At 51.6% G+C, this 19,578-nt stretch overlaps 1 protein-coding gene and 1 long non-coding RNA gene across 3 annotated transcripts in view; one reads left to right on the forward strand and one right to left on the reverse strand.

The window, feature by feature from the left end:
* The window catches only part of LOC135220768 (ER degradation-enhancing alpha-mannosidase-like protein 2), a 104,164-nt gene that overhangs the window by 51,521 nt on the left and 33,065 nt on the right, over positions 1–19,578 (reverse strand). For both annotated transcript variants that reach the window (XM_064258223.1, XM_064258224.1), the window contains 2 exons: positions 13,545–13,730; positions 12,715–12,818 (listed from right to left, as the gene is read on the reverse strand). In XM_064258223.1, coding sequence (XP_064114293.1) covers positions 12,715–12,818; positions 13,545–13,730 — 290 coding nt within the window. The remainder of the gene's footprint in view (positions 1–12,714; positions 12,819–13,544; positions 13,731–19,578) is intronic.
* The window catches only part of LOC135220769 (uncharacterized), a 116,399-nt gene that overhangs the window by 50,519 nt on the left and 46,302 nt on the right, over positions 1–19,578 (forward strand). The window lies entirely within an intron of this gene.

Genomic DNA, 19,578 nt, shown 5'->3' on the forward strand with positions numbered 1-19,578 from the left:
CAAGACCTTTCAAAGCTCCTCATGAGCAAGGAGATCTCGAATGAGTTCGAGATGTCCAGTCCCCTCAGTTTTAGGACGAGAGCCAGGGCGGCTCTATATCCTTTAACTGTGGGTACTGAGAGGAGCTTCTCTCGGCGAAGAAACACGAGGAAATCCGCTACCTGCTGAAGAGTGGCTCTGAGAGGAGACAGACCCTGTCTACGACACCAACCACAGAAGACGGCCCACTTCCCCTGGTACACAGCTGCAGAGGACTGTCGGACGTGTCCAGCCATCTCTGTTGCTGCGCTACGAGAAAAGCCTCTCGTTCGCAAGAGATGGTGGATAACAGCCAGCCGTGAAGTTGAAGGGACTGGACTGCTTGGTGGTACCGTTCTACGTGTGGCTGGGCTAGAAGGTTGTGCAATGGTGTAGCTCTCTCGGTGCGTCCGCAAGAAGAGCCAGCAGGTCCGGATACCAAACGGCTTGAGGTCGTTTGGGAGCCACCAGGATCATTCTGAGATTGGGAGTGACTAGCACTCGACTGATCACTTTCCGAATCAGACAGAAGGGAGGAAAGGTGTAAACGAAGAGGTTGTCCCAGGGGTGTTGGAGAGCGTCCTCTGCAGCTGCCCATGGGTCCGGCACGGCTGAAAAGAAAACCTGTAGTTTTCTGTTGTGCAGGGTGGCGAACAGGTCTACGACCGGTCGCCCCCACAGGTTAAAGAGCCTTTCCGCCACGTCTGGGTGTAGAGACCATTCGGTTCCTATCACCTGATCCCGACGGCTGAGCTTGTCCGCTACTACATTCCTCTTGCCTGGAATGTAGCGTGCTGACAGCTCTATCGAGTGAGCCGTGGCCCACTCATGCACCTGCACCATCAACTGGTGAAGCGGAAGAGACACTAGGCCCCCCTGCTTGTTGACATATGCCACTACTGTGGTGTTGTCGCACATCAACACCACTGAGTGTCCCACCAAGCGGTCCTGAAATTCTTGGAGAGCGTAGAACGCCGCCTTGAGTTCCAGGACATTGATGTGAAGGTGCTTTTCGTGATGGTCCCACACACCTGCAGTCAGCAACTCCTCCAGGTGTGCGCCCCATCCCTCGGTCGATGCGTCTGAAAACAGCAGCATCTCCGGGGGGGGGGAGTGCGGATGGGCACTCCTCTTAAGAGGTTCTTGTCGTCGAGCCACCAGGCTAGGTCCTGCCTCACCTTGTCCGTGAGAGCCACGGGGAAAGTAAGGAGATCCTTCGCCTGAGACCAACTCTCCCTTAGCCTCCACTGGAGAGACCGCAGGTGAAGACGCCCGTGAGGGACTAACTTCTCGAGTGACGACAGATGGCCGATCACGACTTGCCATTGCTGTGCTGCCTGTTCCTGCCGACAGGAACCGGCCGGCTGCCTCCCTGAATTTGCTGATACGCAAGTCTGCGGGAAAGACCTGCCCTGCTACCGTGTCTATCAGCATACCCAGGTACTTCATCTTCTGCTTGGGTTCGAGATCGGACTTCTCGTAGTTTATCACAATCCCCAGATCGTGACAAAACTTGAGGAGTCGATCCCTGTCCTGCAGCAACTGCGAGCGGGAGCTCGCCAGGACCAGCCAATCGTCGAGATACCTCAGAAGACGTATCCCAGGCGAATGGGCCCAAGCTGACACCAGAGTGAACACTCGCGTGAACACCTGTGGGGCGGTTGACAGACCGAAACAAAGTGCCCTGAATTGGTACACCGTCCCGTCGAAGATGAAGCGGAGGTACTTTCTGGAGGACTGATGGATGGGTATTTGAAAATACGCGTCCTTCAAGTCCACTGAAAGCATGAAATCGTTCCCCCTGATCGAGTCGAGCACAGAGCGTGCCGACTCCATCGTGAACCGCGTCGTGCGAACGAAGCGGTTCAGGGGAGAGAGGTCTATCACCGGACGCCAGCCCCCCGATGCCTTCTCCACTAGGAAGAGGCGGCTGTAAAAGCCCGGTGACTGGTCCTCCACGATTTCTACAGCTCGTTTCGCCAGCATGGTCTTGATCTCCTGTCGAAGAGCGTTGTCCTTTGATGATCCCTGGACATAGGTTTGTAGATGGACCGGTTTGGAGATGAGGGGGGGCCGAGACTCGAAGGGTAGTAGATATCCCTCCCGAAGGATGTCTACTATCCAGTTCTCGGCGCCGTAGCGCTGCCAGTTGCCCAATGGCTCGCTAGGCACCCCCCACTTCCGGCAGCAGGTGAGGGGGAACGCCGTCCCTAGCGTTTCCCACCTCGTTTCGACTTCTTCCCACCACCTCCTCGGGGAAAGGAGGTCTGGGAGGAGGGCTGGTTACGGTCTCCTCTCGCAGAAGTCGAAACAACAGGAGTCTTCACACGGGGCTTAGGCGGTGCAACCGTCTTAGCCGCCGTGGAAGCGCCAGCTAAACTCTTGGGCTTAGCCGCAGTTACTCGAGATTGCCCAGTAACCTTCGAGACTGCCTGGTGAACTAAGCGGTCACTGTCATCAGTGCGCCGCCTTTCCACCGCAGCGTCCACCATCTCTCCGGGAAAGAGAGAGGAGGAACTCCTAATGGGTCCGTTGCGAAGCCCGAGTGCCGCCTCACGCCCGGCCCCCTTGGTCACTCGGGTAAGGACTGCGTCCCTACGTCGAAGAACCAAGTTGGCCCACAGGTTAGCAGTCTGATGGGCGAGGTAAGAGATAGCTCTTCCTCCAGACTGGCACAGTCTCCTGAAAGAAGCGTCGTCTTCGAGAGCAGAGCTCCCAGAGCCGGCCGCTACTTTGGATATTGTGAGGGACCACAAATCCAGCCAAGAGACTGCCTGGAATGCTGCCATAGCGGTAGATTCCAGGGCAAGTGCCTCCTGCTGCGAGAACCAGAGGTTCTCCGACAGGAGCTGCTGCAGGGACACACCTGGAGTCAGCCTTGCTAACTCCGGGTTAACCTGTTTCGGCGGTATCGGGTCTTCCGAAGGCACGTAGAAACGCCTCTGACGCTGTAGAGGAGGAGGAAGCAGCTTGGAAGACCGTCCGGATTTCAGCAAATCCTCTCGCCCTGAGACGAGATTCTCCACTTGATCCAGGACCGAGTCTGCAAGCTCTGATCGCGGCAGCCCCACCATCATTTTGGGTTCCCTCTTCGGGCCCCAAAATGACTCGAGCCGGGACGTGGGCTCGGCCGGTGGTAGCGGCGATCCTTCCGCAAGGCCATTATGCTGACGAATCAGCTTAATGACTTCTGCAAAATTCCTCTGTATCTCGGGAGTAACTGCGTCTTGCGGAGTAGGACCGTCCAGTCCCTCCAGCAAGAACAGATCCCGAGATACTCCTCCTTCAGAAGGAGGAACAGCGGCAGACCCCTCACGGTCGCCTCCAGCTACTTGCGCGTATGTCCTGGTCGGTCCTAAAACCGTGCCTGGTCCATACGGCGTCATAGCGGGATCGCGAGCGGCGCACCCCTCGCGATCACTCCTAGGTACCTCGCTCCTCCCGGTGTAGCCCGAGGAGGTTGAAGGTACAGGAGAGGCAGACCTGACGCTCCCCCCTCGCTCGCTGGCAGGACCAGCGTGCTTGGAGGGCTGCTGCTGATCGCCAACCCACGGTGGCATCGGCAGCAGGCCTAGCCTTGCCGCTCGCCTGGGGCGAGAGGCTCGGCTGAGAACGTCGACCCCGATCCCGAGCGTCAGGCGAGCTGTTGCTGTTACCGTCTCCGCCCGGTCCCGATGGGAGCGGCGTTCAGGTGACCTGCTAGGCTCGCTGTCGCAGTGAGACCGGCGAGCGTCCTCTCGGCGCGTCGAGCCGCTGGTACCAGCCGAGGCTGGTACCGACGGCCGCAGGGACCCCTTCCTCGCCTCAACCCGTGGCTGGTCAGTGACCGTCACGTCAACCCGAGCAGCCAGCTGGTCGCTGCGAGAGCGTCCACTGGCCTGGCGAGAGTCGTCTGCACGACTCTCGCCAGTCTTCTGCTCCGCGCTTCGGTCTTGACGGCGAGCGAGCTCGGGCGTCAAAACTTCGGCTGGACGGTCTCCCGCGGAAGACCGTCCACTCGGTACTTCTCGCGAACGAGAAGCCGAGGCGGATCCTGATTTAGCGGCAGAACCGCTAACACCAGGCGAGGAAGTACCAGCCGAGGCTGGTACTCCTCTGGTCCCCGTCGTCTTCTTTGCAGAAGAAGAGACGGGCCCTGTTCCCGAAGGAGCAGGAGGACCAGCAGAAGAGCTCCCCGAATCGCCTGAGCGAGACGGGCCCATTAGAAGGTCCCGAAGGAGCCTTCTTAGGGGGGGAGGAGGCAGCCTTCTTCTTCTTCGGCTTGGTAGCCTTAGAAGTCGAAGGGGAAGAGGAGGCAGCAGACGACGAAGACGACGACGACACCTTCCTCTTCTTCTTCACCAGGCTCCGCAGGACAGACGTCAGGTCTTCCATCCAGGAGGGAGCCGGGGCAGTTGCCGAAGCAACAGGGCCCGACTGCACCTGTCCGGAAAGACCTGAGCCTGGAGCAGCACCACCAACAACAGGAGCGACAGGAACAGGTACAGGAACAGCAGGAACAGCAGCGTCTGAAACAAAAGGAGCGGCAGGGACAGCAACAGGTACGGCAGGAACCACAGGAGAGCCAGGCGTCCTGTCGGCAGCTACCATCATTCTTGGTACTGGCGGCAAGTCTAGGGGAGAGCTTTTAGGGCAGCGGAAGTCCGGGGTCGGCAGCACAAAGAACCCAGGTGGCGGTGGCACCGTTCTCTTTGACACAGCAGTAATGGGTTTGTGTACCGCAGCTGTCGGCGTCACCGTCGTTACATGCGGCGTATATACTAGATGCAGCGGCATGCCATAGGCTGGTGTTGTGATAGTAGTAGTGGTAGTGGTCACCACACCATGTGTGACCACTGCCGACCCCGCCAACCGCTGAATCAACCCCTGAATGCTTGGCACTCCCTGCAACCCCAGCGACTCCCACACCTGTCCAAGGTCGTCCTTCACTGGTGGCACACCTGCGGAAGCAACAGTCGGGTTAGTAAGAGGGGGTTCCCTCGCGCCTGGGGGGAGACGAACCCCACCCAGAGCGGACGGAAGACCCCGAGTACAACTGGACGTCCGGGTAGCGAGCGCCCTCCTCCACACTCGACGGATCGAGCGAGGAGAAGGACTCCGCTACCCCCCCCCCCCCCCCCCTGCCCCCCCCCGCAGGGGAAGGCGCGAAACGTGGGGGCTGACCGGGAGGCAGGAAGGAAGACGAAGTGTCAGTTACCAAAGGAGTCACTGGAGAGCTTTCCGATGACTTCTTTGGAGGCCTAAGTCTCTTCCTGCCCTCGTACAGAACCCACTGCGCCTCGGACCAATTCATACATGTAATACATGGCTCGTCCCGGGAGCATTCTCGCCCCCAGCAACGAGTACACACCTCATGTGGATCTACGTCCACAAAAGATCTAAATCCGCCGCATCTACGCCCCTCCAGCCCGGGACACACTCTACGGGCGACTGGGGGGCGCGGCGAAATCTCCATTTCTTGATCAGTCATGATTCACTCAATGCAATAAAGAAATGAAAGCAAGTACTTACAATTCATTTACCACACAAACAAACCAGAAAGAGGGCTGAATTAACCAAAGCAACGACAATAGCGGGCAGAGCGATGACGAACACGTCCTGTCTCCACACGGCCGAAAGCAAAAGTGATTTGTTTACCTCGCCGCGCGTGACGATCGGACAAGCAGTTAACTACCGTTCTCCCCTTGTTCGAAGCTTACGACCGTTCCAGCTGCCGCTAGCTACTTCCTATTGTTAAAGGACCGATGGTTTGTATTACGTATCGGAACAAACACAATTTACTTTCAAAAATTGTGATTTGTTCTGGCATGTTATACAAACCATCGGTCCTTTGCATAAGGAAGACTCACTTATTGGTGGGAGGAATCTGAGTCTTGTGAACAGACTGGTGTTCGCCCAACCTGGGTTCCCTCCCTGGTTGTAAGAGCAAAGGGGGAACCTAGCCTCTGTCCAACTGATCGGAGTGTGCACTGCAAGATCAGTGGTCAGACCTCTGGACCAATTCAGAAGAGGGAGGTAAGCGTACCTCTTATGAATAGCAAACAAGAACTAAGTCCTAAGTAAGAAGCCAAATATAAAGTATATTGGGTTTGTTTCTTACTGGTGTCCGCTTCCCCCCTTGCTAGGGAAGGGATGGATAAATGCTTCTATTCCTAATGAAAGGGACAGAATGGAGCTCGGTTACGTAGTTTGCCTGCATCGTTGTCCTGTCCAGCGTTGTGATGACCGTTACCCTCTGCCCGCAGGGAGGGGGAAGAAAAGGGGAGGAAGAGGAGCCAGTCACACTCTCATTCACTCTCCATTCATGCGATATCACAAGGACAAGATGCTACCTTGTCCTGTAAAGGAGCTGGGTAAGCTACACAACTTGCTGAGCAGCCACCACAGATCCCAAGGAAAAAGTGTCCAAGGCCCTATGGGCAATATCCCGAAGGTAGAAGGAGGTGAAGGTGGTCTGGTTGGACAACACCCCTGCCTTCAGCACCTGTGCGACAGTCAAGTTCTTGTGGAATGCAAGGGTTGGACCAGTGCCTCTAACTTCTTTGGCTCTCAGACAAATGGTACTGGTGTCGGCACTCCTGTCTGAGTCGTACACTTTCCTGATTACCTCACGAAGCCAGAAAGAAACAGTGTTCTTGGACACTTCTTTCTTGGTCACCCTAGTGCTAACGAAGAGGCGTCGACACTCAGGCCTGAGATGTCACATTTTATTCAGATAGCGCCGTAGCACCCTCACAGGACAAAGTAGCATCTCTTCCGCATCATTACCGGTGAAGTCCTCTAGGGAGGAGATCATGAAGGACTCGAACCTGGCGTCAGGGACCGAAGGATTCCGAGTCTTCGCTAGCAAACCGGGACGAAATAGAGCGTAACTGATCCCCATCCCCTCGAGTGTTTAACATCGATGGAAAGACCATGAAGTTCTACTCTCTTCGCCAATGCCAGGGCCAGCAGAAAGACGGTCTTGAGGGCCAGATCCCTGTCTGACGACTCCCAGAGAGGCTCATAGGGTCTACGAGTCAAATTCCTAAGGACAAGAGTCACATCCCACCCTGGGGACAAGACCTCTCGAAGCTCCCCATTAGGAGAGATATTTCTATGGAGGAGGAAATATCAACTCGTAGCAGCTAGAGGACTAGGGCCAGGGCGGCTCTGTATGCTTTGACTGCGGAGACAGAGAGGAGCTCCTCTCGGCGAAGAAAGATGAGGAAATCTGCTACCTGTTGATGAGTGGCTCTGAGCGGAGAGAGACCCCGTCTATGACACCAACCACAGAAGACTGACCACTTTCCCTGGTATACTGCTGCAGAGGACTGTCTGAGGTATCCAGCCATCTCTGTTGCTACTCAGCAATAAAAGCCTCTCGCTCGCAAGAGATGGTGGATAAACGCCAGCCATGAAGACAAGGAATGAACTGCCTGGTGGTACTGTTCTACTTGCGGTTGACACAGCAGGTTGTGCCATGGGGGAATCTCTCGCCCTCTTGCTCGCAAGAGATGGTGGATAACCGCCAGCCGTGAAGACAGGGAATGAACTGCCTGGTGGTACCATTCTACATGCGGTTGACACAGCAGGTAGTACCACGAGGGAATCTCTCGCGGTGCCTCCAAGAGAAGAGCCAGCAGGTCTGGATACCATATGGCCTGAGGCCATTTGGGTGCCACCAGAATCACCCGAAGATTGCGGGTGACCAGCACCCTGCTGATCACCTTGCAAACCAGGCAAAACGGGAGGAAAGGTGTAGACTACGAGGTTGTCCCACACGTGTTGGAACGCTGCCCATGGGTCCGGCACAACTAAGAAGAAAACCTGAAGTCTTCTGTTGTTCCGGGTGGCAAACAGATCCACCACTAAATGCCCCCACAGGTCGAAGAGCCTTTCCGCCACGTCTGGGTGAAGAGACCATTCGGTCCCAATCACCTGATTCTGGCGGCTGAGCTTTTCTGCCACTACATTCCTCTTGCCTGGAATGTATCTGGCTGACAGCTCTACCGAGTGAGCTACGGTCCACTCGTGCACCTGCATCGTCAACTGGTGCAACGGGAGGGACACTAGGCCCCCGTTTGTTGACGTATGCCACTACCGTGGTGTTGTCGCTCATCAATACCACTGAGTGTCCCATCAGTCATTCCGGGAACTCTTGAAGTGCGAGAAACGCAGCCTTGAGTTCCAGAAGTTGATATGAAGGAGCCTGTCATGATGGTTCCACACTCCTGCAACCAGCAACTCTTCCAGGTGTGCGCCCCAACCCTCAGTCAATGTGTCTGAGAACAGAAGCATCTCCGGTGGGGAAGTGCGCAGGGGCACTCGCGCACTCCTATTAAGAGGTTCCTGTAGTCTAGCCACCAGGCCAGGTCCTCCCTTACTTCCTCCATGAGAGGAAACAGGAGAGATTGTGGATCCCATGCCTCTGACCAGCACTCCTTTAGTCTCCACTGAAGAGACCGCAGGTGAAGACAACGCCCGTGAGGGACTAACTTCTCTAGTGAAGACAGGTGACCGATCATGACTTGCCACTGCTGAGCTGCCACTGCTGAGCTGACTGTTCCTGTCATAACAGGAACCGTCTGGCTGCCTCCCTGAACCTGCTGATCTGCAAGTCTGTGGGGAAGACTCGTGCTGCTGCCATATCGATCAGCATGCCCAGGTACTTTATCCTCTACTTGGGTTCGAGGTCTGACTTCTTGATATTTACCACGATCCCCAGATCGTGGCATAAGTCGAGGAGTCAATCTCTATCCTGTAGCAACTGCGAGCAGGAGCTTGCCAGGACCAGCCAGTCGTCGAGATACCTCATCAGATGTATCCCGACCGAATGGGCCCAAGCCGACAACAGAGTGAACACTCGCGTGAACACCTGTGGGGCGGTTGAGAGACCGAAACAAAGTGCCCTGAATTGGTACACCGTCCCATTGAGGATAAAGCGGAGGTACTTCCTGGAGGACTGGTGGATGGGTATTCGGAAATACACATCCTTCAGGTCCACCGAAAGCATGAAATCGTTCTCCCTGATGGAATCAAGCACTGAGCTTGCTGTTTTCATCATGAATCGAGTCTGGTGAACGCAATGGTTCAAGGGAAAGAGATCTATCACCGGCCTCCAGCCCCCTGTAGACTTCTCCACCAGGAAAAGTCGGCTGTAGAAACCTGGTGACTGATCTCGCACGATCTCCACAGTTCCTTTGCTCAGCATGGTCTTGACTTCTTGTTTCAGTGCTACATCCCTGGCAGAACTGGGGATGTACGTCTGAAGGTGGACCGGGTATGAGGTGAGGGGTGGCCTCAACTCGAAGGGTAGTAGGTATCTCTCCCGAAGGACATCCACTAACCAGGTCTCGGCTCCGTAGCGCTGCCAAGTTGCCCAACGGCTCGCCAGGCAACCCCCCACTTCCGGCGGCACGTGAGGGGGAATGCCGTCCCTGGCATTTCCCTCTCTTCCCCTTCCGCTTAGCCCCATTCCTGCATGAGAAGGAGGCTTGAGAGGAGGGCTGACGCTCACTTCTCGAAGCGGAAGAGGAAGGCTGGGTCTTACCTCGTGCTACCCTTGACGGTGCTGACGTCTTGGGAGCGGAGGAAGTGCTAGCCAAGCTCCGAGGCTTGGCCGCAGTTGAACGTGACTGCCCAGAAGTCTTTGTAACTGCCTGGTGTACTAAGCGGTCACTGTCCTCAGCTCTGCTTTTCCACCGCAGCGTCCACCATCTCTCTGGGGAAGAGAGAAGAGGAACCCAGCAACGGTCCGTTGCGTAGACCCAACGTCACCTCTCGACCGGCCGCTCTGGTTACGCGAGTCAGGACTGAGTCCCGTCTCCTCAGAACCAGGTTGGCTGTCTGGTGGGTGAGGTAGGAGATGGCCCTCCCTCCAGAGACTGGCAGTCTCCTGAACGCCGAGTCTTCCTCGGGAATGATAGGTCCCGAGGGGGCTGCGACTCTGGATACCGTGGGGGACCACAGATCCAGCCAGGAGATGGCCTGGAAAGCTGCCATGGCAGTGGATTCCAGGGCCGATGCCTCTTGCTGTGAAAACCAGAGGTTCTCAGACAGCAGATGATGAAGAGGCACTCCCGGAATTAGCCGAGCTATCTCCGGATCAACCTGCTTGGCCGGCAACGGGTCTACCAAAGGCACGTAGAAGCGCCGCTGACGAGGCAGAGGAGGGGGAAGCAGCTTGTCCGACCCGCTAGACCTGAATGAGTCCTCCTGTTCGGAGACGAGGGCGTTCACCTGGTCCAACACACCATAGGCCAAGGAAGACCGGGGTAGTCCCACCGTCGCTCTGGGTTCCTTCTTAGGACCCCAGAACGACTCCAACCTCAATGGGGGGTCGGAGGGAGCAACCACCGATCCTTCCCCGAGGTTGCTGTGTTAACTAATCAGCACAATGACCTCTGCAAAGGACCTCTGTATCTCGGGGGTGATTGCGTCCTGAGGCGATGGACCATCAGGTCCATCCAGGCCAATCACCTCCCGAGACACTCTTCCTTCAGCAGGAAGAACCTCACCAGACCCCTCGTGGTCTCCTCCAACTACTTGCGTGTACGATCTGCTCGGTCTAAGGACCGAGCCAGGCTCGTAGGCTCTTGTGGCCGGACCGTAAGGAGCGCACTCCTCACGGTCACTCCTGTTTGCCTCGCTCCTCCCACTGTAGCCCAAGGAGGTTGAAGGGACAGGTGAGAAAGACTTGACGCTCCTGCCCTGCCTACCTGCAGAACTGGCAGGCTGGGAGGACTGCAGGCGATCGCCAACCCGCGGTGGCAATCGAGCTGCAGGTCTGGACCAGCTGTCTCCGTGTGGAGAAGTACTGGCAGTGTCGGTCTCGTGCGTCTGGAGCTGCTACCAGTCGTGCGAGCCGTCCGGTCCCCGTGGGAGCAACGGTCGGGTGACTGGTAGCGTCTGCTAATGCGGTGAGAGCGAGCACCGTCCTCACGACGCGCCACGGTACCAGAAGCAGCCGAGGCTGGTCCTGGTGACCGGGGGGACCTCTTCCCAGCCTTGACACGTGGACGGTCTGGTGGGACCATCATGTCAACCCTGGAACCGGTGGATCGCTGCGAGAGCGATTGCCGGTCTGGCGAGAGTCACCTGAGCGACTCTTACCAACCTTCCGCTTTGTGCCTGGATCCTGATGGTGAGTATGCTCAGTTGTCTGGTTACTGGCTGCACAATCACCGGTAGATGACCGTACACTCAGTGACGCGAGCAAGTGAGCGGCCGAGACGGTTCCCGGTCAGGAGGTGGAACCTCTGGAGCCGGGAGCAGAAGTACCTCCACGGTCCCCGTCTTCTTCTTCCCTGAGGAAGGAGAGACGGGCCCCATTCCTGGAGGAACGGGAGGACCAGCGGAAGACCCACCTGTCCCGCCGGAGCAGGGCAGACCCTTAGAAGTCTCTGAGCGAGACTTCTTGGGGGGGGGGGGTGAGGCCACCTTCTTCTTCCTCGGCTGGGGGGCCTTGGAAGTCAAAGGGGAAGAGGCGGCAGAAGATGAAGACGACGACACCTTCCTCTTCTTCCTGGACTTCTTCTTTGCCAGCTTCCTCAGGACAGCATACAGGTCCCCCATCCAGGATGGAGCTGGGGCAGTTGCAGTGGCAACAGGGCCCAACTCCACCTGTCTGGAGGGACCTGCGGGAGTGGCAGCACTTCCACGGGCAGGAACGGAGGCAGCAGGTACGGCGACAGCTACAGGAGGACAATCCGAGGGGGAGCTTTTTTGGCACTCGAAGTCAGGGGGCGGGCCAAGGACAGCAAGACCAGGTGGAGGAGGAACCATCTCCCTCCGGGGCTTGTACCGTGGCCAAAGGGGTGACCATAATCACATGCTGGGTGTACACCAGGTGAGGTGGAGCAGCATAACCTGGTGTTGGGACGGTCATGGTCATCCTCATCTCCACCCAGTGAGTGACCAGGGCTGCAGCCAGATGATGAATCAGGCCCTGAATACTTGGAGTGCCCGGAAGACTCAGAGATTGCCACATCTGCTGAAGGTCTCCACCCACGGAGGCAGACACACCTGAGGAAGCAACAGTCGGGTTAATGGGGGGTGGTTCCTGTTTCCTCAGAGGGGGAATGATCCCACCCTGAGCGGACAGAAGGCCCCGAGTACAACTCCAGGTCGGGGTGTCGCCCTCCTTCCTCTGCACTTGACAAATCAAGCGAAGAGGCGGAGCGGGACACATCCCCCGAAGGGGACAGAGCCATACGCAGGAGTTGACTAGGAGGGAGAAAAGAAGACGACGGCTCTACGCGGCTTCCTTCTCTTCTCATACAACTCCCACTGCTTCTCCAACCAGGAGGCACAAACATCACAAGTAATGGACCGAAAGCATTCACGCCCTAAAGGATGAGGGTCCACAGCATCGCTGGACCTAAAAGCCCCATCAGGCAGGACTCCCAACCATTGGACAAGCAGTTACTGCTGAACTACCATGTTAGTAAATCTTACGACCGGTCCAGCTGGCGCTGAATAGTAATTCCTTATATAAAGGACCGATGGTTTGTATAACGTGTCAGAACAAAAATTCATTACTAGCAGGTGAGGCAAGGGGCTTCTGTATTAAGTGTGGTCTCAGTCTTTTTTGTAATAACATTTATGCTCCTTTTAACTCAAAATTCAGAAAGTACTTGGTTTGTCAGCTTAACCTAGCAAAAGTTTCAGTAAACATGCCGTAAGAGAACTGTAGGTCATACATACTAAACTTACCAGTGGGGGTGTCAAAAGCTGGTAAAAGTCTATTTGCAACATCTTTGGCCATTCTCAACAAAGGACCAGAGCAAGGCCATCCCTCTTCCAATTCAAGCCCCATTCTGAAAACGAAAAGCAATGCCATTACAACTAGACTCATATACATAATAAATGAGTTTGTGACGTGCATACATCATTCTAGTAGAAAGTACAATGTAATTATATAATTTTACATTCTGGTCTTTGACACTTCTTAATTTTAATTTTCCAAAATATGCTCCCCAAAACTGGAACGCCTCCATAACCAGCAAATACAGTGATCAAAAAAGGCAAGATTAATGAAAAAGGGTGTCAATGATTGATGATTCAAGACAATTTGTATTAAGCCAAATATTTCTGGGGGAATGAGGCTGCATGTATTATTCATATACCAAGCACACAAGAAATTATTGGTTTTTAGCACTTGAGACAATAAAGTACCTGATATATATAGTAAGTACTTGGAAAGGAGTCTCTTTTTTTGGAATATGTCTGGAAATAGCTGCTACTATAGATTAGTCTAATATAAAGTAAAATGTTTTTCCCTTTTAGGTATCCATTCATGCAAAATCAACGTAAACTTAAAAACCTGATTCTAGCAGTATTCTAGCAATGCCTCCTATAGCAAGCAATAGTGAATTTGGAATAAAACTGGTGATGAATAATGAAGTGTATTCTGATTACTGTAAACAATGTAAAGTAACAATACTGCACTACATACTTTGCTAACAAAGGACTTACACGCAGAAGATTACACTCAAATTTACAAAATTTCATTAGGAATGGAAGAGACTATAAGGAAAACTTACTTTCTCGACATAAGATGAGCACTCAAAAGGCCACCAACTATTCTGATATTGGTCTCAAACACAGAGACATTGATGTCAAGGTCAAAGTTGGCCTTTTCCAATAACAGTGCAGCCACTCGCTGGAATTCAGTCTTATTTCCCATTACAGCCAAAGTGTCAAGAGCATCAATGAGTGTTAGAGAATAACTGAAAATGAAGGAATCGTCATTATGGACTGGAAGGTAACCCTCGTTTAGTATTAGACATATTGTCGATAAATATTGCTTCAACATCTAAACTTAATTTGTAATGGATTTTTTCATCTTCCTAATTAATATTTTCATGCTGTTAATCCTTAATGGACGGATTGATCCTCGGGAGCAGTAATAACAGGTTTGGAGTGGTGGATAAACAATATTACGCACCATCGATTTGGAAAGAATCTGATGGGAAAGAGGTTCCAATACTTTTATAGCCCATAAATTCACTAATGGCTACTTTTACACTGGCGAAAATCACGAATATGGGCGTCTCAGGACTTCTGTTTTGCTTCTGACCTAAAGGGTGAATGTAATTGTGTCTCTGTCTCACATGACGTCTTTTTGTAAATTTGCTCGTATATATATCAAGGGGTTGCTGTTGGTTTTGGTTCCTGTTTTTTATGATAGTATGTCAGTTGTAAATGTAATTTTGCAGGGAAAAAAGTGCAAAATAATATTAGAAAAAACTTGTAAAAATAAAAAAGTTACTGAACCTTCATTCTCGTTAAATTTACATAAATATTTTTCAACAAATATGCAAAGAATTTGTTACTGATTTTATTTCTTATATGTTTTGATGTTGTCTGAGCTGCAATTATAATTTTACAAAATAAAATAAAATTATTTATTAGAAAAAACATACAAGTTCGTAAAATTTATGATTGTCTTGTAAAAGAGGCCCCACAAGGGGTTGTAAAGTCATTTTCAACTTCTCGTGGAAGGTAAGGAAAATTTTTTATAATTTTTTTCTTTCACCATGTGCATTTGCATATCTTCCTCTTTCCATTGATGTGTTTTTTTTTTCTGTAAATTGGCCAACCTCAAAGTTTACCCGGCCAGAGGAGCTGCATATTGATGTATTTACCCGTCAAGTAAGGATTAATGTAACAGTGAGAAAATATTAATTAGGGAGACTGCAAAGACCAGTGACAAATTAATTTTGCTGATGCAACAATAATTTTCATACAAGAATCATTATTATTACCATTGTTATGGAATTGATTAGTTAACCAGGCAACTAAGTGCAGTAGGAACTAAAATGAAAGAGATTTACAGTAAAATATGAAAATACCAATTAAAAAAGTGTCAAATAGATACTTGATGACCATTGTACGCAGACAAACCAAGTGCTGAACATTATAGCTGCGGAATTGAAACAGTGGGTGTTAAACAATACATGAAACTTTCCCTTGCTCACTTTACAGGGTACATCCTTATTTCTTTAGAGCAAACATGGAGAAAATATTCTTTATCTGTAGGGATGAATGAAGAGAAGTTCCTTCAGCAACATCCAGCACAGAAGACTGATAATTTCAACTGAATGAGGTACATCAGGGATCATCCTTAAGTGAAACTGATGAAAAAGGTTTGGCTGTTTCTAGGTTCTTAATTATGTGATTAAAGCTTACTTCAGTATACTGGACAACATAACTTTGGTGACCAGCATTCACAGAGGGAAAAGGAGAGAGAGTCAAAAGCATCAAAGTTGTATCGCATGCTGCTAGTTTCTGATGAGATCAGCAATACACTGGAAGCCTTCAATCCACAACAGTCCCAAACAGGTCTGCTCCAGAAAAACCCACACCTTTAACAGTTCTCTAAATGTCCAGGAAGTAACTGCTCTCTCGAAAAGAACTGTTCATCTTGTTAAAGAAACATACATCATCGTTTTCCTCCATGGCATAAATATAAAAAATAGACCTGATCTTCCTCTCCTCCAACCATACAAGCCTCAGTTCCAATAAACACAAGCCCTCCAAATTGGTGCTGTCTTCATTTGTCAGTATGAAGCCTTTTTAGGAGTTGCCTGACATTTGAGATGACATGGCTACAACTACCCTTTCAGCTTGTCTTCAAAGATATTCAGAAATTTAACTACAAAGAGTTCCTTGTTATAACAGTGAAATACCATAATTCTATGACAATGTACTTGATGGTGTCATGTCCTCACTGCTGGCTTCCCAGCCTCCAGTTCATGAATCTGTGTACCAAAGTACAACTGGAATAGTGACTTCTGAGGTATTACTGCTTGAAGGTTTCCCAATTCTTCAATATGACACATCCCATTGCTATCATCCTGAAAAAGTGGAAAGCCCATTAGGTTAAAAATAAGGTTGAAAGAAACTAGTCTTCCAAAGCATTCTGCTAAGGATGAAACTCGGTGAAGATGAAAGAGCTTAGTGCAAATGAGACACAGCTCTTTCCCTTGATGATGAGGCATCAGCAGGCCATAATAAAAAAAAAGTAGGAGTCTGACCAAAAAAAAAAAGGAGTTAAAGTAGGATGGATATAATGTTATACTTCAAGTGCAACATTTTGAGCATTTAAATGCATGCATCAAGTAACCAGGTGTTACTGGCTCATATATTAAATCATTGCAGGGTTTTCCTCCTTTTAACCTTTCACAACTTTTACTGTCAGTGCTTGGCATGGATGCCAAAAGTCTATCTATAAATCAATCAATCAATCAATTCATTATGTATATTACTTTTTTATTTGTTTGTTTATTATTTTTTATTTTTTTGAAAGGGGGAAACCCCACCAAGGCCCACCCCTGACCAACCTAATAACAAGGGGTATTTTTCTAGGTTGTTCTATTTGACAATTAATTATGAAACTAAAGTTCTAGGCCCTTGCATTTGGTTTAACCCTTTTTATTATTAATATGACAAATTTTCTAAGACAATACGTATGTATTTTTCGTAGCTACAAAATTGAGGTCTTAACAATAGGATAATTTCTAGCACCTAGCTGGATCCGGTTAAATCGCAGATGAAAGCAAGGAATCTTGTGAGCTCTGGCAACGTGTGCATATATCGGGTGAAGAGTGGTCAAGGACCGCGCACCTACACCACCGGTTCAGTCTTTTCTTAACCGCCTGGGCGAGAGTTGTGTTTGACCTCTCTCAGCCTTTACCCGGTTCATTGCCAGTTTCGATTGTGTTTAGTGTTTGTGTGTGTGTGCGTGCTGTTAATATGGCTTCTCCTGCTCCTTCTCGGCCTCATCAACGTATGTGCCCCGGAACTGCAGGTTTTCCGTGTTCTCATCTTTTGGCTTCGGCTGTGACAGACCCCCACATCACATGTCATAGATGTCGCTCTAATGTTTGTACAATAACGAATCCTTGCACGGAATGCCGTACGTGGCCTAAAGAGCAGTGGAAGTTGTTTTATAGCAAGAGGGAGCATCGTAGGGTTTCTACTCTTCCTTCGTGGGAGGGTTTTTCTTCTCCTCTTCCCGATGCTTCGTCACCTGCTGTAGTCACACTCCATAGTAGTGTTGTGCCTTTGTCCCCTTCCTTTTCTTCCATCGATTCGTCGTTGGAAGTATCAGGCTGATTTTTGTAATGTTGCCCCTTCTTCTTTAGGAATTAGTTTGATTCCCGAGAGGGAGGAGGCTTTTTTCATCATTGTCTTTTATTGCAGAGTCGGAGGCGTCCAAGATGGCGGCGCTGTGGAAGTCGATGGGCCTACTGGGTTCTCCATCCTTGGAGGGTTTGTTGACGCATTTCATGGATGCTCGCTAACCCCCTCCTCATGCTGTCCAGGTCCTCCTCCCTCCTCCTAGCCTCATCTTCGTTGGTAGCCGAGGTCAAGCATTTTGTATTGCTCCGCTAGTGACAGTTGCCGCTTCTTTGAGTCAGAGAGAAGCCGTGGCGTCAGCCCCACTAGTGACGTCACTGGGTCAGTCATTTTGTATCCCTCTGCCAGTGGCGTCTGCTTCCCATTCGGATCGAGGGGAAGCAGTGGTGTCATCGCCACTCATGATGTCACTTCCATCGATAACGTCATTCCCAGTCGTCTCCTCTGCACTGCCTCACTCACCTGTGTCGTCATCGTTCGCTGCCGTGACGTCATCTCTGCCTTCCATGTCGTCGAAGCCTTCTCTTGAAGAGCCATCTGAGGCTTTATGCCAGGCAGCTCTTAAGAGATTGGACTCTGTTTTGGAAGGTATGTTGGCTGGGAGGACTGGAAGCAAATGTGATGCATCGGCCCCGCCTCCTGCGAAGAGATTGCGTAAGCAGCCAGTGCTGTCTTCCTCTCCTTCTCCCCCATCTCCGCCACGTCGGCGTATTAAGCGTTGGAAGGCTAAGGACTTTGCTTTTCCTTTGCCTGCGAGTGAGGAGCAGCACGCCCGTGTTCCTGAGTGTTGGTGTTTCGGAAAGCGTAAGTGTATCTCCTCCTGTGCGCTCTGCAGTGGCTGCTTCGTCCTCTGCATCGAGTCGCAAGCGTGTTGCAACCTCCCCCATTCGTGCACATGTTGCAGGCACTCCCACTTCTCCATCTCCAGGGCCTATTCGTCACCGTAAGGTTCTCAAGGCGCCTGTCAAGGGATCGAAGGTTATGAGCGCTGAGTTGGTGCAGCAGGAGTCTTTGCCTGCCCCTCTCCCTGGTACTTCCATGAGCTTGAATCTGAGGGATTCTCATTTGTTTTCGAGTGTTCGAGGTTCCTCTCCAGCTCACGTTCGTACACCTGACACACCCATGCCCGTTCGTGGCCATGTTAAGGAGTCATCTGGTGATGTTCCTGGTGTTGTGGTTGGTTTGTTGCGGGAGTCAGCGCTTGGATCCAGCCCAGACAGATTAGTTGGTGTTTCGGGCTGTTTGGCTGCTGGTGTTTCGGGCTGTTTGGCTGCTGGTTCTTCCATTAATTTGAACGAGGAAGGCATTTTAAATGAACCTGCACACCCTTCTCGCCGTCGGTCTCCGTTGCCAGAGCAGAAGGAGGGAGGCACGCAAGAGTTTTTGTCTTCCTTTTCAGAAGTTGTTGATCTCATTCATGGTTTCAACAATTTGGAGAGTAGGACTCAGGCTCAGTCATGTTACACTCCTTCCTGCTTGGAAGCCTGGCTGGGAGCTACGCAGGATCCCAAGTCTTCATTTTAACTTCCCTTGTTGGGGCACGTCTAATCAATCTTGCATAAGGTTACGCCTCAATTTCAGATTGGGACGGTTCGCTTCACTCTAAGGGCTCTGCCAAGCTGCTAACCCCACCTCTCACGAGGCATAGGAAGTACTATGCTACGAACTCTGCTTTTTTGATGTCACGTCATCTTAACCCGGACGTTATTCGCCTGAAACCGGGATTGACTTTGGAGCAGGTGAGGTCGGTAGCTCCATCGTTGTCTCCACAAGATGCCTCAGCATTGGAATCTACAGCAGCCTCCATGTTGCAGACAGTTTCTTGGCTGGACTTCTGATCTGTGGTCATTGCCAAAATAGCTTCTGACAGGTCCCCAGAAGGGTTGGTGAGTGCGTCCTCTCTTGCCAGTTTGTTGCAGTCCAAAGGCAAGGCGTTTTTGTATATGGCTCACTTGAGTGTTTATTGGCTAACCTTCTCCTGATTAGAAGAGATTCGGCTTTATCCAGGATGGAAAGATCAGTTGACCCTAAGTCCTTGCTGGCATTGAGGAATGGGGATCTGTTAGAGTCTCAATTTTTGTTCCCTTGGACCGAGCTGGAGGATGTGATAGACCGGTGCCAGGCTGACACCAAGGACAGATTGGTGCACCAGGCTTTGTCTAAGTCGGAGTCTCATCCTCGGAGACGAGGGGGGAGGGGGGGTGCCTGGCAGGCCATTGGGCCAAGTGGCTGAGTTATGGGGCGGAGAAGTGGGTGGTAGATGTCCTTCGGGTGGGGTACTTACTGCCATTCGACTTCTCTCCTCCTCTCTCGGACAAGCCGCAGCTCAGGAGGACGTATCTCTGAAGCTCTTGCCTCTTCGGGAAGAAGTGCAGAAGATGCTGGACAAGGATGCGATAGAGGAAGTGATACATCCGTCTCCGGGGTTTTACA

Source organism: Macrobrachium nipponense, chromosome 2, assembly GCF_015104395.2.
Source record: "Macrobrachium nipponense isolate FS-2020 chromosome 2, ASM1510439v2, whole genome shotgun sequence".
NCBI classification, from domain to species: Eukaryota; Metazoa; Arthropoda; class Malacostraca; order Decapoda; family Palaemonidae; genus Macrobrachium; species Macrobrachium nipponense.